Source organism: Typopeltis vanoorti, chromosome 8, assembly GCF_054136105.1.
Source record: "Typopeltis vanoorti isolate ZY-2024b chromosome 8, IOZ_Tvanoo_1.0, whole genome shotgun sequence".
Taxonomy (NCBI): Eukaryota; Metazoa; Arthropoda; class Arachnida; order Uropygi; family Thelyphonidae; genus Typopeltis; species Typopeltis vanoorti.
This window is the reverse complement of record NC_143556.1, coordinates 51302287-51328284: the sequence shown is the minus strand read 5'-3', so window position 1 is coordinate 51328284 and position 25998 is coordinate 51302287. Positions and strand designations below refer to the sequence as shown.

At 35.2% G+C, this 25998-nt stretch overlaps 1 protein-coding gene across 1 annotated transcript; it reads left to right on the top strand.

The window, feature by feature from the left end:
* Positions 1 to 6757: 6757 nt before the first annotated feature.
* LOC150103987 (exonuclease mut-7 homolog) lies at positions 6758 to 11115 on the top strand. The gene has a single exon (XM_090397232.1). It carries the CDS (start codon positions 8783 to 8785, stop codon positions 10025 to 10027), a length of 1245 nt encoding a protein of 414 aa, XP_090253358.1. The 5' UTR covers positions 6758 to 8782; the 3' UTR covers positions 10028 to 11115.
* The last annotated feature ends 14883 nt before the right edge of the window (positions 11116 to 25998 follow it).

Sequence of the window (25998 nt, the reverse complement as noted above, 5' to 3'; positions counted from 1 at the left end):
TATTAAAAACGGGACAAAATTGTCATTTGTTATTAAAACGACAGCCGGGAATATGGAAAAAAAAGGGTATACTGTCCCGTTCAAAACGGTTCGTATGGTCAGCCTATATATGCATCAAGTAACATAGAAGACAAATGGGATAATTTGAAACAAATTATCACAAAAGCAGCAAAAGAAACCTTAAGAATAAAACGCAAATAGATTAGAAAAAGTGGAATACGAGACTAGAGCAAAGAAATAGAAAATATAATAAAAATAAAAAAGGACAGTTACCAGAAATGGCTAAATTCCAAAACAATAGAAGAAGAAATAGATTATAAAAGAAACACTGCAATTGCAAAACGAGAAGTAAGGAAAAAACAGAGAGAGAGAGAGAGATGGAACAATTTCGTAATAGAACTAGAAAAGGATTTATTTAAGCCACAACCCAAAACCTATAAAGTAATAAAATACATGAATAAAGAAATAAAAGAAAAGATAAAATTACAAACAATAGATTTAGAAAAATGGGTGACCTATTTCCAAAATCTCCGGATAGATGAGAACAATGAAATAAAATTTTATAAAACAAAGAATGATATAACAGAAAATATCACAATGTTATAACTGAAAACTGCAATAAAAAAACAGTTAACGCCTTTTTATTCCCGTATAGGGTGTAGGCGAGGCCGTTTTAGCCCAATCTAACCTTTGGAGACTGAGTGGGTAGTTCAATCTCCACTAGTACCCAATCAGAGATAGCTAGCCCAAGGCTGTCACTAATTAAGCAGCTTGCAGGGAAGAGAGAGGGTTCAAGAAGTGTCGCCATCTCGTGGTAGCGCCTTCTTCAAGCTTTCCAATAATTCTCCCCACATGAAATCATCTAGGTGATGTTTTTAAGATATTATAAAGCATCAAAATTCTACTCTAAAACGGAAAAAGGCAAAAGGCTACTCTAAGCGAATTTTGCAAAATTCGCTTAGAGTAGCCTTTTGCCTTTTATCCTATTGAATGCTACCACATAACCCCTTGGCTCGCGATTGGAATATTTTTATTTGAAATCGTCAGTTATACAAACTGTAACAAGTTGATTCGTCTGCATTTGCGGTTGTAATCTTCAGAAATAGTGTTCTGCTTAGGTTTTGGACATAATGTATACATAGAGTGATCAAAAGTAAACTATCTCTATTTAAGGACTTGTGGGGCCCCATCCAGGGATCTAAATGCTGCGAAACTTTGCAGGAATACATTTTGCGATATGTGAGGAAAAAAAGTACTTCCAAAATTTACCATCAGAGGTATTGTAAACACCAATACATGGAATTTGAACATAATTCAACTTGGCATGTGTCATGAGGGTTTAACCTGGCATTAGTAAGGTGGGGGTTACAGTTATTTCTTTCTATATCTTTGGGGTCTGTGACACCCCATCTTACTAATGCCGGGTTAAAGATGGACAGTGGATTTTTTTTCTTCATTCTGGTTGTTAATACCATCTACAGTGATGACATGAACCTTGCACCAATTATACTTTGCTCATGAAGCTGTACTACCTAAACAATTGCTATGCTGTTGCTAAGCTCTGCAAAATTCGTCGCTTGAAGAAATGTCGATGAGGTCTACTACCTTTATTTGCTCTACGATGAATAATTATTTTGAAGAAACGTGATCGTTGGGAGTTAGAACTTTCAGGTGTCGCATACCAGTCAGTTCACAAGAAGTCAGTGGTGTTGCTACTGCCGTTGTGGAGTGGGCCATGAATAACAGTGGTGGTTTCTGCAGTGCACGTTCTATAACGAGATATGGATATACTTTACACAACTGTCCGGAAAATTCTACGGAAGATTCTGTATTCCTACTCATTCAAGATAACCCTGACGAAAGTTGAGGACTTTTGAAAGGCAACTGACATTCGCTTTAACATTCCTTGCTCGACTGCAGTTGCACGCTACGTAGCCGTGGATGATTTTGTGGGGAGATATACAGCTCCGTTCATTTTCACTTCACTTCATGTGAAAGTGAGCGAAGTTGTGAATACCCACAATTGCCAGGTATGGTTATGTGACCAGATATCCAGCATTATGCTGTACAGTACAGCATTTTCCAATACTATACAGCAGTAGTATGTGTACAGCAAAACGCACAGCATTTAAAATATTTTATTCACCTTAAGAGAAAAAGTAAACTACGTACATACATTGGTTGTTTATTCTGAAGAACTTTTTCATGTAAAATTATTTTGATTATATGCCAAACTTTTATATTAAAGTTCAACAAAATTATCATCGTCAGTCAATGTAATCTGAATTTATGTAATACCAACGTTTTATGTTTTGTTTTTATTACTATAATTTACATGGTGTATGTTTAAAACCACGCTACCGGCCAAGACGTCTATAGACGTTCACGTTATCATGGATGCGAAGTGCTTATTAAAATTGTAATACCATTGTTATAACAATGAAATATATGATGGATACGAAGCGTATGCGGATGCGTATTTGATCCATAACGGCCGGTAAGGTGGTTAATGCATGTAATTTGTATTCTGTTTTGTAAAAACATTACCTATTTTACTGTACAATTCACAACCATCTGCAACAAATTGTAATTGGGCTAATGCCCGTAATAAAAATTATTATTATTATCATCATCATCATCATCATCATATGACAAAGTTTAGATATGATATCTGTTGCTTTTAAATTTCATTCATAAAATAAACAATTATAAATATGTACAATTTAAAAGGTAATTTCAGTTATTGTTACTTTGAGGTCTTTCAGTACCTCACTCATATCAATACAAAATCAATTGCGGAGCAAAGGAAACCACGAAACAATATATACCGACTATGGTTAAAGTAATGGTAATTTAAAGAATGATATTTTATTGTATGTTTCAAAATCAAAGTTTACCTGTAGACATTGTATTACAATTGGTGTTTTTGATATCATAGATCCCAAATATTCGCAGAAGTGATACTTTGCTATATCTTTTTTTATCTGTTTAAAAATTGGAAACTTTATAATTATTTTTAATAATCAGATTTAAACCATGTCAGTAAAAGAAAACGAAGGGATTGCAAACTGACAGGTAATTTTAAAAATGAGTATCCGTTTATTAGGGAATATGAACAGGAGGGATATGTTTCATGTACAATCTGTTTGGGAAACTTTTCTGTGACCTCTGGAAGAAAGCGAGATATCACAAGGCATTTAGCTTCTGATGAGAAAGCTCTGCAAGCAGCTTCTTCATCTGTAAATATGACCAATTTTCTCCGTCAAACTGAATTTGGGACGAAAGAAAGAGAATTAGCGATTGCAGAGGCTATGTGTTTTCTTTCTATACCATATATCACAATCAAACTTTTAGATCCATGGACTGCGCATCCAAATTGATCCTCAAATTATTCGATAGCAAATTCACATTTGCAAGTACAAAAGCATAAGCTATCATCAAGAATGTATTAGCACCACATGCATTGAAAGAGCTTGGTAAGGAATTACAAAACATAAACTTTATATCTGTGTTTTCTGATGCATCAAACCATAAAGATGTAAAACGTTTTCCTACTATCATTCGTTATTTTGATTCAAAAAGTGGTGTGAAGTATAAGATTATTGATTTTCTTTCCCCACCTGGGGAAACTGCAGAGCTTATCAGCAATTCTATCTTAACTGTTCTTGAAAAAAACAATTTATCTAAGAAGGTTATTGCATATTGTGCTGAAAACGCAAATACAAATTTTGGTGGTGTAACTATAAAAGATATTAACAATGTCTTCGCTATATTGAACAGAAGTTTAGAGCAAAGTATTATTGGAGTAGGTTGTGCAGCTCATATAGTTCACAATGTCATTCAAACTGCTGCTGATCTTTCAACACTAGACAGAGTCTATTGTAACTAAAATTTATAGCCATTTTTATTTTAACACTGTCAAAGTAGGATCTTTGAAAGAATTCTGTGAAGAAGCAGAAGTTGAATATCACAAAATACTAGGCTACAGTAAAGCTAGATGGCTAGCTTTAATGCCTGTGATTGAGAGGATTCTGAAATTATATAGTCCATTGAAGTCATATTTCTTATCCCTTGATAAGTGTCCAAGAATAATTGAACTCTTGTTCAATGATAATACCACTCAGTTGTGGTTATCATTTCTTCATAGTCAGGCATCAATCTTTGAGCAGCAGTCAGAAACATTGAAGGAAATGATTGTACAATAACGGAAGTCTCAGATGCAGTGCTGGATTTATGTATAAGCTAAAAAATCTACAGCTTAGGGCCTCGCAATTTGCCGGAGCCTCAAATAAAAAAACAAAAGGACCAGCTGATGTAATTTAAAATAGTAGGGGGCCTCTGGGTTTTGTATAGCTTAGGGTCTCAGCAAATTTAAATCCGGCCCTGCTCAGAGGAACTTGATATGCTAAAAGCAAAATACATAGAACGTCTCGGCTCAAACTAGGTTCCTATTTGCACAAGAAGACAGTTACGAATTCTAAAATAGAAGATGATGGAAGCATAAAAAATTGTTTATTTCTCATTTTAAAACTTTTTACAGTAACTGTTTGGAATATTTGGGCATGTGGTCATCCCAGTTCCTGGAAATTAAGATATTTAAATGGATGAACACCTTAAAAATAGGATATCATGGCATGATTTTGAGGCATCGTTGGAGTATATAGATTCTAATTTTGGGGAAAAAAATCATAGAATATATGAAAATAACCTTTTTGATGAGGTTTTTTTTGTTTAAAGAAGTATATAAATCCGCTCTGCTAATGCCTTTTTTTAAATTCCCGTATAGGGAGTAGACGAGGCCGTTTAGTCCTATCTAACTTTTGGAGACTTAGTGGGCAGTTCAATCCCCGCTGGTACCCAATCAGAGACAGCTGGCCCAAGGCTATCACTAATTAAGCGGCACGCAGTGAAGAGAGACGGCTCAACAAGTGTTGCCATCTCGTGGTCCCTAACTCTAACACAATATATTTAATGTCTGAAATAGTATGGGTTTACGGTCAATTTTCTTGAGTTTACGGAACGAAAAATCCGAGTTTCCGGGAGAGAAAAAAACCCGTTTTTCAGTACCAGAAATCGACTAACTCGGGAACCAGTTGAAAAAAGGCTTTAAAAATTTCTCTAGTCGCCAATTAGACTCGAAATCAAGTCTTCCTTCGTGCGTCCAAGCGCCGTGGTGTGCAAATGCCACATCCACTGTTTATATATATACAATAAGTACATAGAATGCTTATTTCAGTTAACAATTTTCATTTACAACATGATAACATGCTCAATATCTATTTTCACCTAGAGTCCTGTGCAATCTTTTGAGCAGTTATTTTGCCACTTAACATAAGTTACACACATTGAAATATTACAATATTTTTACCTTATCTGAATATCATAAGACATATACTTCCTCTTATGCCAATAGATATATTCATTATTATACAATATTTCTGCACTTATATATACTTATTTACATTATGTGTTTCGTTTTTTATTCAGGTATTTTCCCCTTTGAGTGAGTTCTATTGGCTTGTTTTTCATGTTTTTTTCTTTATGGTGGATCTTATATTTTCATTACTTGTGTTTTCTTCATATTCTTCAGAGATAAGGCCTGTCTTCTTCCATTGGTGTTTTATTATCTTTTTTCTGTTTATTGTGTCTGTTATTATTTCATTTAGTTGTTTGTTGACTTTTTGCATTATATCTGGGCCTGTATCTCTTCCATAAATTCTGTCACATCTGTATGTCCAGATGGAGTACATTGTTGTTATAATTATAATTGCTTCGGTTATTGTTATGTTTCCGTCCTTCAGCCAGAATAGTGTGTGTTCTGTGACTGGTTCTTTGTGTTTTTTGAAAGTGTTTTCCGTATTGGAGAGGTTTGGGGGCAGTATAACATTATGTGATATAGTGTTTCTGGTTCAGGGCAGACGTAGCATTTGGCTGGGGCTTGAAGTGGAATACCTTTGTATGTGCACCACATTCTGGTGGGTAGGCAAGCGTGGTGAACCTTGTAATAAAATGTTTTTAATTTCGGGTGTAAAGGTAATCTGAATGCCTTTTTGAGTACATTGAATAATTTAATTTTACCTTTTTCAAACTCTCGGTGTTGTGGTGGTGGTATAACTGCTCGCGTGAGAGTAATATGTGCAATTTTGGGTCTCATTTTGAGAAAATCGTTTATAGCTATATGATTATTAATGAATTTGTACCCCCTCCACAACTTCAATGAACATTTTTTGGTATTTTGCCATTCGATTGTGGAAGGGAACAAATTATTTGGTGGGGCATTATTCTTTGCATGTAGTGTATGATATGTGCACTCCATGCTTTGTGTTCCGAGTAAGCTCTCTCTATGATTTTTGTTCTTGCACTTAGAGTTTTTAAATGTACATTTATTAAACCAAGTCCTCCAGCTTCTATATCATGAAATATTGTACACCTTCGTATGGGTTCGTATTTCGAATCCCAAATAAATTTTGGGATTCGAAATACGAAACAAAATTAATTATGGACTGCAGAGAAAACACAAAACTTGAGACAATAAAGGCCATTCTTATTGTGAAATATAATATGGTTGATTCCTGTGAAGATTTTATGGGTGAAATATCAGAGGATGATGAATTATTGAAAAGAATTCATTCTTCCGAAAAACATGTTTAAATTGTTCATTTGGAGAGTTTTAATAGATATTCATTGTATAAGATAAATACATTTTGTGTGACATTTACTTTTGCACACATTATTAAGAATTTAAACAAAAGTTGCTTTTAATAAATATCTATTCATTGTATAATACATAATACATAATAAATATCTAATATCCCAAAACATAATACATTTTTTGGGATATTTACTTTTGCATCCATTATTGAGAATTTAAATAAGTTTCTTGATAGTAACAATATTATTAATTAGTAATAATAACAAGAATGAAAGCAGAATATTTTATTGAAAATGTATGATTATGTTTCTGTTGGGATAAGAAAAATACAGCAATTTTAGAATATAAGCCTGGAGGGAAGGAAACCTGCAAAGCAGGAAACAAAAGTTATGCAACCAGTGGAACATGTCGAGCATTGGTCCTTGGATAATTTGGTCACTATAGGATATGGGCTACGCAAAACCCGCATACAATTCAAAAAATTCCTTGGCATTCGCCCAGAGTTAATGTCTATTGCGGGTTTACAGTTTCGTTTATCGTTGGACCATTCTTCTTCGAGGACATTCACCAGTCGAGTCCTGTGATCTGCTCAAGTTTCTGCCAGATTGTATGGCCGCCTCGTTCATCTGATCCGACTCCCTGTGACTTCCGGTTATGGGAATTTCTCAAAGACAGGGTTTATTGGACTGATAATTTGATAGCACTGAAAGTCAGCATAATGCAGGATATGCTTTACATTACTCCCAACCAGCTGCATTCTGCCTTTGAATATACTGTGTAAAGGATGCAATTTGTGATATACCGGGAAAGGCAGCAGATTTAACAGTACAGCTTGTGAATGCATAATGGAAGTAGATAAAAATGTGTTATGTGTGCTTGTATCGCTTTTCTCCTCATTACATACATACCTTCATATGTCTTCATATTTCTCCTCATTACATTACATACCTCCACTGCGAAATTGGATAAACGAAAGGGACATACTTTGATTAGAGACAACCCGAGTTCGACTCTCCTCATGACGACAAGAATCATTATATGGGAATGGTGTTTCCGCTCATAACAGGTAGCCTGAAAAAAGATTGCTTAAAGTTCGATTTGTAGTAGTCGAGTAGAGGAATTTTTTTCTTACTCTTTTATGTTTGTATTCTTCACTTCAGTTTTTAATTATTATTATTATTTCGTGCCACCTCCAAGGAGTCCAAAGACTCATCGAGGGAGGGCTTCAATTACTACACCTAACTGCTACTACCATCGTCCTCATCTGCACCCACTAGGATTTTTACGTCTGTAAATTGCGTGTGTTCTGAAGGCTGATTTTTCTGTACGCAGGATGAAAAATCCGAGTTTCCGGGAGAAAAAAACCATACTATTCCTGTATGAGATCGGCTAACTCACCTTCAACTGAAAAAAAAAAAAAAACATAAATTAATTCTATCTCTCAAAAAGTTGCCTGTTGAACTCGTGGTGCTACAGGAAATAAATAGGAGCGTTAAGGTTTAGGGCGCCGAGTTAGCGGCTATTGTCAGATGTACGTACTCTCTCTCTCTCTCTCTCCCCTGAAAATCTTTGATTCATTAATTAGTTTGGACTCGTTATCAGTGGACGCCTGAAGGATGGAGATTGACTTCCCATCTGTCTTTAGCTCAGAAAGTTATTTAGGACTGAAGGAATTCCGTCTATTCCATTTGGGGATTGAAGGGCTTTAGAAATTTTATTTTAGCAATTTTTTTTTTATCCCTTCCTACAAAGAACTGTTCATACTGATTTTTTTATTTTTTTTTTAAATTGGAGCAGAAGTAAGTTTTGCAGTGGATTGTTATAACTATACAGCTATGTGTTTAATAAATAAATCTCCGCGTATGACATAACAACAAAACATATTTTGATGCATGTATAAAATATCATATCTCACTAATAAATTTAAACAATTTTCGCATTTCTAACTAGCGACATTTTTGAATTTAAATATAGCAATACTTACATCAGATTAAATGAAACTATGCTTCACGCAATGTTGCTATCGTTTATTTTTGTATGTGTGCGACTGTAACTGAAATTACTGTATATATAATGATTTAACATGTGGTTCTCTGTTTTTTAGACTGTTCTGTATATGTCTCTTTGGTTATGATGTCTGCAAAGCATTTTACGATTATCCCGAAATTAGCACTTCGTAGTGTTCGATTCTTAAATAATTTAAATTTACAAACAGCAAAATACATTGCATATAGCAATGGGAAAGTAACTTTATGTATATTATATTCAGACATAACAAATAGGTATTTGAATTTTGATAAACAGCGGAGAAATGTCACACAGATAAGCGGGCTGAAAAACTCACCAGATAAAGTAGAATTTACGAGGAGAAAGTCGGCATTAAAATATATTTTGTGGAAGAAATATGTAGCAAAAAATCAGTGTTCCATTGAGGCTTTTATAGAGATGGCAAAGTTGGTTGTCAATTCAGATAGGCAACTTCAAGTATTTTTGCTGAATCAGTTAGCCTTTAAACACGAAGATATTGCATGTGCATTACACTTCATAAGGCAGTGCGATATTCCTAAATATCTGATACCACTTAAATGTATTAATGAGAGCCATCTTCAGAATGCAACTGCTGGGATAAGTGGACAAAAAAATGAGGATACATTAGCAAAAGAAACGTTTCTAACACTTCCAATAGCGTCTTGCAATATTATAATGGTGCAGACTCCAGAGGATTTTGTTAGGTGTTTTGAGAACATTCATCATATTTCAATAGTGGCAATTGATGAAGAATGGAGACCTCACTTGGGATTTTGGCCAGAAAGAATTTCTATTTTACAATTAGCTACATATGACAATGTATATATATTGGATTGTTTTACACTTAGCTCTGTCTTAAAACAGGAGCAGTGGGATTTAATTTTTGACCATGTTTTTTGCAATCCCAGTATACTAAAATTAATATTTCATGATATGAATTATAAGTTGATTGAACATTTAATTCCAGCTGCTGAGAAAAAGTTCAACAAAGTAGAAAGAATATTGGATATGAACATATTTTTTAAACATTTATATAACAATTATCCACAGTTATTAAGTTCTGTGACGTTTAACTTTGAAGACACTCACAGTTTTATGAACTCACAGACATGTCAAGTAAACTTGAGTGATTTAACAAAAGCCATACTAGGCTTGCCGCTTAATAAACAGGAGCAGTTTTCTGATTGGGAAAGAAGACCTTTGCGAAATTCTCAATTAGTATATGCAGCTTTAGATGCACATTGCTTGATTCAAATGTATAAAACCCTTCATCTTAAAACTACAGAACTTGAGATTGATTTTGAAGATATTGTTGCAAAATTTTTACTGATGTCAGTAAAAAATTAAATATCCCGAAAATAAATTCAACAGCAGAAACAAATTTCTCTTCTGTTAATTTGAAATCATGATTTATGGGATAACAGTAATTAAGAGACTTGTTATTTTATGCATTGTTTCTATATTTATATTGTTTAAATTATTTTTTTTTCCTCTCTGAACTAATAAAAATGGTCCTTTTGCAAATCCAATCATGTATATATATTTCATGAATGAAATCAAACTGAAAATCCAAATTGAATTTTTCAAGTGGCTTATGATAATTGTGATACATGATAAGCAGTGAGTTCACTTTTCATTTTTTTAAATATGAAAATAAAGCATATTTAATGATAGTTGAAATTTGTTATTATTCAGAGGTCCCCATTTAACCATGACTTACTGTAGGATGTCCACTCTGAATGTCACAACCACTGACTTTGGCAGTGTTTTTCATATCTTCCTTTACTCATTCCAAACAGATATGCCCATCATCTGCTATGGAAACATATTTCATCACCGAGAACCAAGTCAAAATTCTTGCTCTTATATTTGTTTACAACTTATATAGCTGTGCTTTTGTCCTCTCACAAGTTGCCACCCTATAAAACATCTGTTCAGTAAATGTGTTTCGTCTTCATAATTCATACATCATAATCATCATCTGTTTTCTCCTATATGATAAGCTGCTGAATTTACACTCCCATGTAATATCCTCAAAGCTAGACAAACAGAAAGTGGTGTGAATCGATCTCCTTCCACTGTAATGTCCACTCTTGCCTGGAGTACAGTGTATTGGGACTAACCATTTCTTGTCTAATGTTTACTTTTAGATCATCTAAATTGAGATGGCTATTTGTGTAAAACATCTTGTTAAAAAAATCAGATATTGTCTAGTCTAGAGAATGCATAGGATCAAGACTTTTGCTCATGGTCCCATTATTAAAAAAATGGTCCTAAGTGATTCATGTATGAATTGTGGCATTATTGTTTTGTAAACAAGCTTCTCTAATTACTTAATGTTTCAATATTCTGATCAGTAAACTCATAGTAAGCAGTAGCTGTCACAGTTGGATCAAAAAAATACATAAAGATTGCATTCTGACATTAATCAAAAAAAAAAACTGATCCCTTCCAAATATTATTATTATTATTATTACGGGTATCTCCATGGAATCAGTAGACTCATCGCAGGAGACCCAAACTAGCAAAACAATATCTGTCATATCTCTTCTTGAATTCATTTACAGACAAAGAGTTCACAACTAAGTCAGGCAATGAATTCTACTCATTCACCACTCTCCAGGCAAAAAACCTTGTTCTCACACCCTTGTCAACCACACTCTTCTTTAATTTTCAGTGATGACCTCTTGTTCTTCCATCACTATCACACAGCTGAAACATTTCCCCTGCATCAATCCTATAAAAACCTTTCAGTAATTTAAATGTTTCTATCATATCCCCTCTTCTCTGCCTATCAACCAACCTCTGCAATCCATAAGCTCTCAATCTATCAATGTAGGGAGCATTTTTTACGTCACTCACCAACTTAGTCACTCTTCTCTGAACCCTCTCCACAGCCTCCTCATCTCCAAGGAATCCAGGTGACCAGACCTGAGCACAGTAATCCAAATGTGGAAGTATCAACGTTTATAAAGGGGAATAATAACCTCTTTATCTCTGGATGTCAGTGTGTGTTCCTCAACAACCCAGTACTCCTATATGCAATCTTGGACACCTTAGCAATGTGTCCCCTGAACTTCATCTCCCTATCTACCAACATCCCTAAATCCCTAGCCTCATCAATCTCTTGGAGTACTGTTCCATCAATGTAGTACACAGCTGGTAATCTTTTAATCCCAAAATGCATGACTTTACACTTTTCCACATTGAACTGACATCCATTACCTTTTGCCCATTCTACCAGCTTATTTAAATCATCCTGCAAACTTTCAACATCAGATTGATTTTTTATTGTGCTATGCAACTTTGCATCATCAGCAAACAACTGTATATCTCCCTTTTAGCCATTTCCTATATCATTTATATACAAATTAAACAACAATGGCCCAAGCACAGAGCCCTGAGGCACACCACTGGTCACCTGCCTCATCCTGGACTTGGCTCCTCCATACACCACTTTCTGCTTGAAAAAAAAGAAATTGAGATTTGTTGATGTACAAAGTGTATCTGTTATTGTGAATTAACGTATCCTAGCAAGTGAAATCATGCTTTGTTACACTGCAAGCAAGTTTACAAAATATCTTTCATCATACTTTATAACAGATGGAAAAAAAAAAAGAGCGACTGATATCAGAATATCAATTTGATGTGACAGTTTTCAAGTGATTTGCATGAACTTTCATGCAAAAGTTCACTGAACCCTAGCAATATCTTCTTTAGAAACTGATAGGCTATTAGAACATGCTTAATTACAAAGAATCCTATAGGTCAGAATCTGTCAATTGCTCTTTTCATAATTGAATGAGATGGTGATGGAGCTGTAAGAAATTTTGCTATTAGGATTTCTTTGGCAGCATAACTTCCATTACTGAAGGATTGCTTCACAATTGTCACTCTTTCTTGAACACCTATTTCTGTGCTATACATCATATTGTCCAGTCACACATGAACTGTTAAACAAATGAAAATAATCATTAACAACGCACAACTATATGGGCAATAAAAAATGAACTGTTCTTATGTATTACTGCATTACTTTATGGATATACCTCATACAGTTATTTATCAGCAGTTGTGTGCATGAGATGTTTGCTACTACTCAGTTATTATGAAAATTTATAACTACGTGCTTCACTATTGTTCCTTTTAATTCTTTAGTTAATACAAGATAGTAAGGTAAGTCTCTTAATCAGAGGATTAGAGTTTGGTAATATGATGGTCATTTCCTGTTGTTAAACCACACATTTATTTAATAAAATACATTTACAGGCTTTCAATATAATCTCTCCATTCTGTCTTATCACTACAGTACATTATTTAGGTAAGTCTTATATTAGTGATGATGATGACAGCAGATGAATTGCATCCAAAAAGAGTAGGAGAGACTGGTGTGCAGGTGACAGTTCATTTGAGGCAATCTGGTGTGAGATCAGTAGGGCAAAATATACAGTTGGTTGCTGCTGTAGGCCAGGGATGATATGGAGGATATGCAGTACCAAGTTTGCACAATGAATGCAGGTCAAGTAATTATTATGGGAAGGACTTCAACTATAGAAAGCAAGAGAGAGATTGGAAAGTGGAAATATTACATGGCAAAAAAAAGTAAATTGAATTTTTACACCTACTGAAAGATAATTACTTGAAGCAGCATGTGATGGAGGGGACTCAAGAGCATGAACATGTTAGATCTGGTCATAAGATCAGAAGATTTGGCCATAACCAAATGGCCACATTATCTCTGATGGGGAGGAGTGATCATGTGGTCTTGACTTGGGAAGTTGCAAAATGTGAGTTACAACAGGGTATGACAAATCCCAAGATAGGTGATTATGACAAGTTTTAGGAGGTCGCTTGAAACAGTGCCATGGTCTGCAAAGGAAGGATGTTAGTAGTGCATAGGAGATAATCAAGGTGATTTGGATTATGAAGGGATATTTCTCCTTATATATATATATGAAAGGAGTATTCAGTTATGAATGGGTATTTCACCTTTCTCTTTATATACTCCCCACAAGAAAATCTAATATATACGAGGGACGTCCAGAAAGTAAGTTCTGTTTTTAAATATTTTCACTGCAGCACTGTGATCACAATGGTGCACATGCGTGCTGAATTTATTGATTCTTTAGCAAGGCGTTGTTGCCATTTTCAGACATTCTCACAGTGCGTACGCTTCTTGGTGTGCATTTATAATGTCTAAGAAAATCGAATCACCCACCGCATGTGAAATTAGGTCAGTTATCCGTTTCTTGAATGCGAGGAACGTTAAAGCAGCTGAAATTCATCGGCAAATTATTGAGGTTTATGGAGAACACGCAATGAATGATTCAGCACAAAAACTCGCCACCTTCAGCTGGGAACAATTCCATCATCCCCCATATAATCCTGACCTAGCACCCAGCCACTTTCACCTGTTCAAACATCTGAAATCTTTCCTTGGTGCCTGCCAGTTTCAAGACAATGAGGAGGTCAAAGAAGCAGTCAATATAAGGTTTGCATCACAGGCAGCAACCCTCTATGATGAAGGTATACAACTCTTGGTGCCCTGTTATGATAAGTGTCTGAATAATGGCAGAAATTATGTAGAAAAGTAGTGAAAGATGTTGACTTTAATTTTCAATAAAGTTCTTTTTTTGTAAGTATATTTTTGTTTCTCTGACAGCACATTGGAATATACTTTCTGGATGTCCCTCGTATATATAATTATGTATATATGTATAATCTAATAATAAAATCTCATAAGGAAAAAGGTGATCAGCAAACTCACAAACAGGACAGAAAGGTAACTGGCATGGTAAAGAAGGAAAAATTAGATTATGAGAAGAAATTAGCCAAGCAGATGAATGAAAATCTTAAAGTGCTCTTTTGCTATATCGCAAGTAAAAGGAAGAATAACAAGTGTTGATGGTAGCAAAATGACAGAAGCAGATGAAATAGTTGAGTTACTGACTGACCACTTTGCAAGGGTCTATATCATTCAAGTGTGAGGATATTGCAGGAACTGATGTGAGAATAGACATTGAATTGATGTATTTAGGATATTGCAGAATCTTATTGCTAATACAGCCATCAATGTTTGCATGCATTTAACAAGAATGGGCACTCAAGCTCTGTATAATATTATATTTAGGAGGATGAAATACTTCATGAATTACTCATTTAATATCTCAACTATGCCTACCACAGTGGTTATCATTCTGCCATTTCTAACTAGATTTCATCCTTCCATAATCACTTTTTTTCCCTACTGGCCAGTTAGTAAAACTCCATTTTGTTTTTCTTTTCCTCATTAGCTGATTTTTTTTGCTCATGCTACTTTTTCTATCTTTTCCAAATGAGTCATCTTCAGGCCTCATGCAACTGATTATTACCTCTTATCTCATGATACCTCCATAATGCCCTTTTTTTAAAAAAAAAACAGATTATATACATACCCGTTTCATTACTCCATTTCACACCTACTTGATTTAACTTCCTGACTCTTGTAATTCATTCAGAACTGTGTTTCAAGATACATGTCAGAGCTATATGGTGCAGAGGGAAGCACACCTGACATCTATAACTTCCCATAAGATCATATAACTTTGAAATACGTACCCTCACAGTGTTATGCAAATTGTGTGATAGCTGACCTAATATTCTGTATTATATATTCTTCTGCCATTTTAAAGTCTTATTTCCCAGAACAAGAACATTAGAAACAGAAAATGAACATGTTTTATGTCTGGCTTACAACCGATATGAAGGCTGTTACAATCATTCCACTGGCAATAGAAATCTAGTGAGCAAATTTTGAAATGATCCTTGTGAATTATACTTTAAAGCTTTTTTTCAGGAAATCAATAGTTACTTTAAGAAACTATCTGATAGATAGTCAGTTATTCAGTTGTTCAATGAATGCATCACAGTAACTTCCATGGCAGATCTCTTAATTATATTATTCTTTACTAGAAATTATATTCTTGTTTAATCCTTTACCCAGACATAAGCAAAGAAAGTTTGCACGTGAGACATCATCACAACTAGTAATGATGAATCACTAGTTGTGATGTATATAGAGGCTGTTGACTTCACATCAGTCACCTCAGTATCCTATGATTGAAAAACGCAGGGACGAATGCTGGTCTTGAAATTCACGCTTGCTCTTGTTATCATTCAGGTAGTGAGAGGTGTGACTGAAGTCTGATTAGCAGAACAATGAATCACTGACCATTTAAAACTATATATTTAGAAATTTATGTACATTTATTCATACTAATACATTTATTTTACATATGATATTCTATACGATCTTCTATTCTATATTCTATACAATATATCATATGTAATATCATAATATCATATGATATTACATATGATATATCTCTCAGGGGACCCTTTAAACCCCTAGAGAGCGCGTCCCCTGGGTGGTGGATAGGAGAGCCCACCATGTGTGTGTGTGTACATGTGCGTGCGTGTGTGTGTATATATATATATGGGGTGGTCCGAATATACTGAATAAGGACTCGTGGACCAACAGGGCCATAAGGGGCAATCATCTTGATTGTAAGGGAAGTGGCACTCCCATGGATCCCTAGCTGGATCTATCCTCTCCTTCTTCTACTTTGAGGAAGATCCACTTACTTTAATCTTTCCTATAAGGCCTTATCAGCCAACTCTTCTTACTTTATGACCCTTGTGCTATTAGAGTACTCGAGGGCCATGGGGTCTTTTCATTTCTGGCCTTACAACTATGTCCTCTCTATAAACCTTACTATATTTCTTCTATAATCTACCCTTTCCCCTTCAATATACCCTATTCCTCCTATGGGTTTAAATTCGGAAGAAGGCGAGTTCAGAAGCCTTAAGGTAGCAGCCCTACCACTGAACTATTCCATCGTCAGGCTAGTCCCCTGACATGGAGAACATAACCATACTTGTAAACTGACAGAAAAAGATAATCGGATTGAATCTATGGGAAACGACCCTGGAATGGAAAAGGGAAAACAAAAATGGAAACGACAAAATATAATACACATAGCAAACTGGAATGTAAGAGGAATAGCATATAAAGAAATAGAATTAGACCAGTTATTAAATGAAAGAAATTTTAAAATAGCAGTAATCACTGAAACAAAAAAGAAATTAAAAGGAACTATGAGAACTGAAAATTTTAATGTGATATACAGTGGAGTCGACAGAGACCAAAGAGCACAAGCAGGAGTCATGATTTGGATTCATAACTCCCTTTCAAAACAGTTAAAACATTATAAATTATGGAATGAAAGAATAATAGAAGCTAGAATAAAAATAGATAGAGGCTATTTAACAATAATTGGTTTATATGCCCCAGAAGAAGAAAGAGAACAGGATAATATTGATTTTTATAATCAGCTACAAAACATATATAATAAAATAAATAAAAATGATTACATAATTTTAGCAGGAGACTTAAATGCAAGAATTGGAAACACGAAAATTAATAATAATATAGGAATACATGGAGAACACACTCTAAACAGAAATGGTAAAAAATTGATTGACTTTGTAGTTTATAATAATAACCTAAAAATAATGAATTCCTTCTATAAACATAAAGACATACATAAATATACTTGGGCAGCAAGAGGATGGAAATCAATATTAGATTACTTCATATTAAATGAAAAGACATCAAAATTTTCACTAGATGTTAGAGTTCACAGAGGATATGAAATAAGCAGTGACCACTTCCTTATTAAAATAAAATTAAGATTACCACCTAAATGGCTACCAGTAACAAGAAGAGAAAAAAAAAATTGAAACATTTGTTTATAAAACTAGACTGACACAAATGACACAAATGTACAATGGCTATATGAACAAAGAATTAACCAGTATCTAGATAAAATAAAACAAAATGAAGAAATAGAAATAGAATGGCTTAATATAAAAATGATACTAAATGCAGCAGCAAATGAAAGCTTAGGAAAGACCAAAAAATTCAATAAAAGAAAAAAACTGAAGATCTGGGATGATACAATCAAAGAAATAATCAAAAAGAAAAAAGAAGCCTATCACAAATGGTTAAGCAGTAAAAGATTAGAAGATGAAATAGAATATAAAAGAATAAGAGCCATAGCTAAAAGAGAAGTCAGAAAAAGACATAGAGAATCATGGAATAAATTTGTTTCTAATTTAGAACATGATTTATATAAAATAAGACCCAATGTATATAAGATTTTGAAACACCTAAATGCAGATAGCAAAGAAAACATAAAATTAAACACTGAATTGAAATTAGAAGAATTTCTAAATTACTACACAGAACTGTGGACAGACAAATATTATAAAAAAGACAACTGGCAAACAATTAACGAAAATGAAAAGGAAATAACTGAAGAAGAATTAGAAATCAGCCTGAAAGAAACAAGAAACGGAAAATCACCTGGAGAAGATAAGCTAGGTTCAGAACTATATAAATACGCAGGAACAAGATTCAAAGGAAGACTCTTATTATTTTTAAATAAAATTTACTTAACTGGTATCCCCCCAATAGAATGGAAAAAAGCAATTGTGATTCCTATCTTTAAGAAAAGTAATAGAGATGACCCTAAAAACTATAGAGGTATCAGTATACTAAATTCATGTTACAAAATATACAGCAGAATCTTAAATAACAAACTAATGAAATATTCCGAAAACTTTATTCTAGAGGTACAAAATGGATTTAGAAAAGGACGATCATGTATAGACCCAGCCTTCTGCCTAAAATTAATAATAGAGAAAAGAAGAGAATATAATTTAGAAACACATATTGCATTTATTGACTTTGAAAAAGCATTTGACAAAGTTAAAAGAAACATATTATTTAACATATTAAAAGAAAGACAAATACCAAATAATATCCTAAAAGCTGTCCCAAGTATATATGAAAATAATCAAATACAAATAAGATTAAATCATGAGCTATCATATACAAGAGAGATAAACCAAGGGGTCCAACAGGGATGTCCCCTTTCAGCAACTCTTTTTAATATCTACTTAAATGAAATAATAATAAAATGGAGTAAAAATTTACATCAAGGAATTAAACTTTCACCTACAGTTAACTTAAACACTCTCCTCTTTGCAGACGACCAAATAATAATTACAAATTCTGAAGATAACTTACAGAAAGCTATTTTAAATCTAAATGAGATATCCAAAGATTATGGTATGATAATAACAACGGAAAAATCAAAAACTATGGCCTTTAAAAGGACAAGATCCAGCAAGAATTAAAATAGTATTAGATAACAAGATCTTAGAACAGGTGAATTCATTTAACTACCTACGATGTATGATCACACATGAAAATGAAAAAGATATAAACGTAAAAATTGCAAAATATTTAAAAATAATAGGAGTAATTAACTCTATATTTAAACCAAACCTAGTTCAAAAACAAACCAGGCTAAAAGTATACAATACATTAGCCCTACCGGTCTTAATGTATGGAAGCGAAATCTGGACAATAAAACAAAAAGACAAACAAAGATTAACAACAGCAGAAATGAAGTTTATGAGAAAAACTACAAAGTATACCCTATTTGATCACAAAAGAAACGAAGATATTATGAAAGAATTAAACCAAGAACCAGTAATTGAAAAAATTAAAAAATATAAACATAGATGGATGGAACACGTTCAAAGAATGAAAACAGAAAGATTACCAAAACAAGCCTTAAAGTACAAGCCATTAGGAAAAAGAAAACCAGGACGTCCTCTTAAACGATTCAACGATGACTTCTAAGGCCGGAACAGGCCATACTAGGCCTAAATCCTTGATAACTATGATGATGATGATGATATTCTGTCTTTTTAAATTTAGCTACTTGAATACAAATTCTACCCTATGGTTCTTCTTTATAAACTGGTCAATAACATCGTCATAAAAAGTTGGTTGTAACTTAATTTTCCCAAGCAACATGCACACTTGTAAAGTTGGCTGAAGCTCACTGGCTGGAGCTACTTTGGCTGCGTATGGCCTGTGTTTAAGACAACGTGAAGGGAGCGGAAATGGCTATGCGCATGCATGAAATCACAGTGTTGCAGTGAGGACCTGGAAGCTCCAACAGCCGAGCAAACCAAGATAGTTTTGATTAGACGAGCAAACATCGGCCTTCGATACACAACGCAAAGCTCAATTATTGCCGTGCAAACTTAAGACATCTTTTATCTACAAAAATAAAAGCTTAAATGGAATGCTTATAAATGCATGCATTTATAAGCAAATAAATATTACTTCTTTCTCAATTAATGAGCTTGCGCAGCAAGCATGGAGAATTCCCCCCTGCAAAAACGTTATGGAAAGGTCACCACCTGGACTGGTATCATTGAGGCTTTCTTTCCATAGATGAAACTTTCATTGAGGTTTCATCTATGGGGGTCAGACCCAGGAAGATGCCAAGGTTAATTTATAGATATATCTGATCCCCACACAAAAGGTCACAAGATCTATAGCATATCAGTACTATTTGTGAGCAAATCAATTAAATTAATGCAGAAGTCATATCTTTCTAACCAAGCAAAAAAACTCTGATCTAGTATTTAATAATATGGTGGTACACCCAGTGATAAGCTATGGAAATTTTAATAAAGGGCTCGCATCATCGAGCAAAAAAAAAAAAAAAAAAAAAAAAAAAAAAAAAAAAGCCATATTTCACACAAAAACTTTTATTAATACAGCTTGTGTACAAATTCCAATCAAAAAGCATGAGAGAACAATCAACCTCCAATTTAACAAAGGCTATCATTTTTAAACAAATATTTCATGATCTAAACATGAAATATTTGCACAATCAACTGTGTTAATTTATCTTACATGAGAAAAACATTTTTTAACTATCAAAATATAATAAGAATGAAATCTTTTATAATCTTTTATAAAACATTTGATTGGCTACCATAAGGGAGAAGGGTAAAGATAGCGCATACGCTTATTTTTTTTTCAAACTTGGGTGCATTCATTATAGAGTTGAAACAATAATTCCAAATAATCTATACACTGCCAAATAGACTAATTTTTGCTAGGTTACCGTTATGAGTTTGTCGCTTAATGTTTCAAAAAAAAATTTTTTTTGAAAAAAAAAAGTAAACAAGAAAAACAAGGGGCTTGCAAATTTGAGAAAAATTTAACAAAGGGCTCGCGCAAGCCCCTTATAGCTCACCACTGGGTGCACCATTTTACTTCTAAGTGAAAAACATATTACTTCTGCATTAATTTAACCTTGGTGTCATTCTGGGTCTGGTTTCTTCTGAGGAGATCTCACTGAAGGTTGAAAATTGTCTGGGTAGTGACCATTCCCATGTTTTTGCATTATAGGATACTGAGGCAATTAATGTGAAATCAACAGCCTCTATATGCAATAGGACTAGTTGAAAGCTACTTCACACACAAAGATACAATATGTGCAACTCAAGCATGAATCTCGGATCTCTCACCACCTGATTCACACTGCCTCTCAAGTCATTCGTGCTTACCATTACAATCATCTCATCCATCCTTTCACCCTGCTTAATTGCCATACCCACACTTTCTATTGTTCCTTCAGGCAAACACTCCTCAGGCATCCTATCTTGCACACCATGGATCATCGATTCTGCATACATCACACCACTTACCACTCTGTTACTTGATTGCTCACCTGCATTCCATCTCTCTATCCTTGGTTCCAGCACTCCCTTGCATTCTTTTCATTCCCTCTCTTCTACTGTTTCTATTCTCTCCTCTCCTCTTCAGAGAGGGAAGATAATGTGTGTTGCCCAGGTATATTAATGATGAGCTGAATAGAAAAGCATTAATAATGAATAGCATGATAGCCAGAATGTGTCAAAAGAGAGGCTTGGAATATGTGGATGCTTGGAGAGCTTTTGAGGACAGAAAGGAATTGTATGTGAGAGACCACTTGCATTTGAACGAGGAAGGCATCCAGAGAGATTGCCTGTTCTCTGAACGAGTCGTTGTGTCAATGCAGGGAAACTAGAATTATCAGGGTGGATGGTAGCAGGGGTGGCCTCTTGTGGGAATAGGTGCTTAGGAAAAGGGGGAATATATCAGGTAATGCTGAGTCCAGTGAAGTCTGGAGGGGATAATGATAGGTATAGAAACAGTGACATTTTTATTCTTTATACTAATGCCAGGAGTATAAATGTGGAATAAAGGAGATGAATTGGTGGTACTGATAGCATCAGCCTGTCCAAAGATAACTGGGATCTCTAAGACGTGGTTGACAGAAGAAGATATAAATAATAATAACAGGAATAGAAGTAGCAGATTTTTCAACAGGATAGGAAGGGAAAACATGGTGGTGCAGTACTGCTTATGATAAGTAATGACTTATGTCCTCTCAGAATGGAGACTTTGGAGGGCAATGACTGTAATGGGTTTGAAAGCATATGGTGTGAAGTAAAGGTGGACAAGACAGGATATTTAGTGGGGTGTTGCTACAAGCCAAAGGGTGAGGAGCAGGAGATGTTTAGGCATTTGAGCTTGGCAGGTGCAAGAAGAATTATTGTTATAGGAGATTTTAACTACAACAGTATAAATTGGGAAGAGGAAACTGCATGTAGTAATAAGGGAATGGAATTTCTAGAATTCTTGAGGGACAAATGTCTTAGCCAACATGTAGTAGAAGGAACACAAGGTGCAACAGTTTTGGATTTGGTCATAGCATCAGCGGAGCTGATTATAACTGAGATGGCATCTCTCCCCCCCCCACCAGTTGGAGAGAGAGTGACCATGTGGTTTTGACTTTGAAGATGAATAGACATGCAGGGGTATCAAAGAGAAAGGAATGTATTATAAGGTGGGTGATTATAATAGTCTTAGATCTCAACTTGAGGCAGTTCCATGGAGGGAAGAATTGGAAAGGCAAGATATCATTAGTGCTTGGGAAATTGTGAATGAATATTTCGTAGCAGCAGTAGTAAACTGTGTTCCACGAGTGGAGAAGAGGACACAATTTGGTATAAAGTGGATGACAAACAATATCAAATGGGAATTGTAGGTAAAAAAGAGGTTATGGAAGAGATATAAGGGAGGGGGGAGTAGATGCATGAAGAATATAAGACTCAGGCCAGGAGAGTGACTAGTATTGTAAGAAAGGCAAAACTGGAATATGAGAAGAGATTGGCCCTAAGATCCAAAGAAATTCCTCGGGAAATTTTTAGCTATGTGGCTAGTAGGAGGAGAAATGACTGTGGAAGAATGATATTGTGGGATAAAAATGGAAATAGAGTGATTGATGCAGAGGACATAGTGGAGTTGTTCAGTGAACACTTTATTGGAGTAGTTCATCCTGGAGAAATAGGTTTTAAGACTAGACAGATAGGGCAGGTTTGAGATTTAGAAGTGCAAGAGGAGAGTGTGTTTCAAGTACTGAGTACTCTGGGTGTCAATAAAATAACGTGACAAGAGCGGTTGACGAGGGAAAGACATTCTGCCATTTTTTTGGATTTTGCAAAGGCATCTGACAGGGCATCACATGATAAGCTGATATTTAAGTTGCAGCACATGGGTTTAGATGTCAGGTTAGTGAACTGGATTCAGGATTGGCTATCTGATAGGTATCAGAGAGTTGTGCATGGTGGAGCAATATCAAGGAGGCAGAAGATTACAAAGATTAAACAATACTGGGACCTGTATTGTTTAACCTTTATATCAATGACATTGTCAGTGGATTGCAGGGAGATATTCAGTTTGCAGATGATGTGAAGTTAGGAAGGGTTATTAGTAATAATGCAGATGTGGCAACCTTGCAAGAGGAGTTGAATAAACTGGACAGATGGGCAAATGAATAAGGGTTATCAGTTTAATGCAGCAAAATGTAAAGTCTTGAAGTTTGGGATGCATCGATGGGAGGCAGCATACTCTGTTGTAGGAGCTGTACTGGAAGAAGTAGGGGAGACAAGAGATCTGGGAGGTGATGATTGATAGAAACCTGAAATTCAGGGAACATATTGCAAAGGTGGTGAAAGTAACCCAGAGGATTGCTGCAATACTGAGAAGGATGCTGACCTGCAGAGATAAGAGTTGTCATTCCATTGTATAAAGCCCTGATCAGACCACACTTGGACTATTGTTCTCAAATTTGGTCCCCAGGATTTGAAAGAGATAAATTAACTGTGGAAAGGGTACAGAGGCAGATAATAAAGATGGTTTCAGAACTCTACACTGTTAGTTATGAGGACAGGCTGAGGGAATGTACTGAGAAGGATGCTGACCTGCAGAGATAAGAGTTGTCATTCCATTGTATAAAGCCCTGATCAGACCACACTTGGACTATTGTTCTCAAATTTGGTCCCCAGGATTTGAAAGAGATAAATTAACTGTGGAAAGGGTACAGAGGCAGATAATAAAGATGGTTTCAGAACTCTACACTGTTAGTTATGAGGACAGGCTGAGGGAATGTGGACTGGTAGATAGGAGAGATGATATGATTGAGACTTTGAACTGTTGAGATAGTTACAGGGTTGACACTAGGAAGTTCTTTCGCTTGGTGGAACAGGGGGAAAGGAGTGAGGACAAGGGGCCATCCCTGGAAGTTGTGAAAGGAAGCCATGAGCAAGAAGGTGAAGTGAGAGTACGAACGGTCAATGAGTTCAAGGAGTGATATAATAGACTTTGCATTTTCTAGGAAGGGCCTCCCACAATGAGTCTTTTGACTCCATGGAGGCCTGAATCATAATAATAATATTGAGCTAGATCAAACAGGCAGGATTCTAGGTTTAGTATTCTCTGACATGCGGTATTAGTTCTGTGAATGCATCTGTTGCTCTTTTTGATGGAATAAATTGTGTAAGGTGTAGTTTGGACAGTTCAGATGAATGGTGGTGGTTGTCATCAGCTGAGAATTTCATTGAGAATAATCTGGTTTGGATGACTGTAAGTGGTAATATTCTTAAAATAATTTAAAGTGCCGTTAAGCCATAAATTAGTGAAGTGGCTATGGAATTTTTTGTTTGTTTGCCAGTGTTATTATTATTATTATTTTTTTTTTGTTGTTGTTGTTGTTGGATTTTTGTCACTTCTTTTTTTTTGATCTTTTGTTATTTTTATAAATTTTGGGTGACTTGCAGTAAAATTTTATTTTAGTAATAAAATATGTTGCCCTTCATCGTTGGTAGAAGAAAGAGTAAAGAGTGGGGTATGCAAGGGGGGGTGGAGGCAATAAACTCACAGACATACCATTCACACTAAACCCAGTCTCCTGCCCACGTTGCTTTGACAGGTCTCCCTGCATACTGTCATACTCCAGACATGATCGGATAGAGTAAATGGCAGTAGGAGAAGTCTCTGTCCACTGTCACTCCAAGATCTCTCATCTCCTCCACCTTCTTTCAGAATTTCTCTATTAATTGTATGCTCTGCATTGTATACTTTGCCTACAAAATTTCAGTGCCTCTGACATGAACTTTATAACATTAAATTGACAGCTCTGCTCATTTCCCCACTCACATAGTCTAATGAGATACTCCTGCAAAGCCACAACATCTGCTCTGTTTATAGTTCTTCCCAACTTTGCATAATCAGCAAACAATTGCATATCCCCAGTTAACCCTGTCCCAGTATCATTAGCATATAAGTTAATGGCCCCAAGATGGATGGATCCCTGCAATACTGCACTAGTGACTTCCTTTTTTGAGATATCATTCCCCCCATGTACGTTCTGATACCTGACAGCCAATTACCTATCCAACTCACTAGTCTCATATCCAGTCCCATCCATTTCAATTTAGTTACCAGCTTGCCATGTGGAAATCTATCAAAGGCCTTTGAAAAATCCCAGATAGAGTTAGAAGACTCATCGTGGGAGATCCATTTATCCACACACGCCATCATTCACACAATGCCTATCATACTTTGTCTTAAATTCATTCACTGCAAAGCGAAGTATACCAAGTTAATTCCCTATTATCAACCTAATTCAGAATCGTAGTCCTCATGAAACTCTCAACACCTTATCAACAACTCCAGACACACAAATTTGCTTATAATTTGTAACCTCCATCTTACCCCCCCCCCCCCCTCCCTTTGTGAAGTAGAACACTTTTTCCCACTTTCCACTCCTTTGGGACTTGCTCTGTTTCAAGACCCATGTTAAACAAGTGTGCCAGAGGTGCCGTTAATTCCCTCAAACATTCCTTCCAAACACATGACAATATATTGTAAAATCCTGCTTCCTTATTAACATCAAGTTTACTTTATTTTTCATATATCTCCTGTTTGCTCCCCATCAATTCTTTTCACCTTTTCACCATACCCTCTTCAGTTCATCTTCTCAAGATGTTGCCTTTACAAGGATGAAATACGAGTA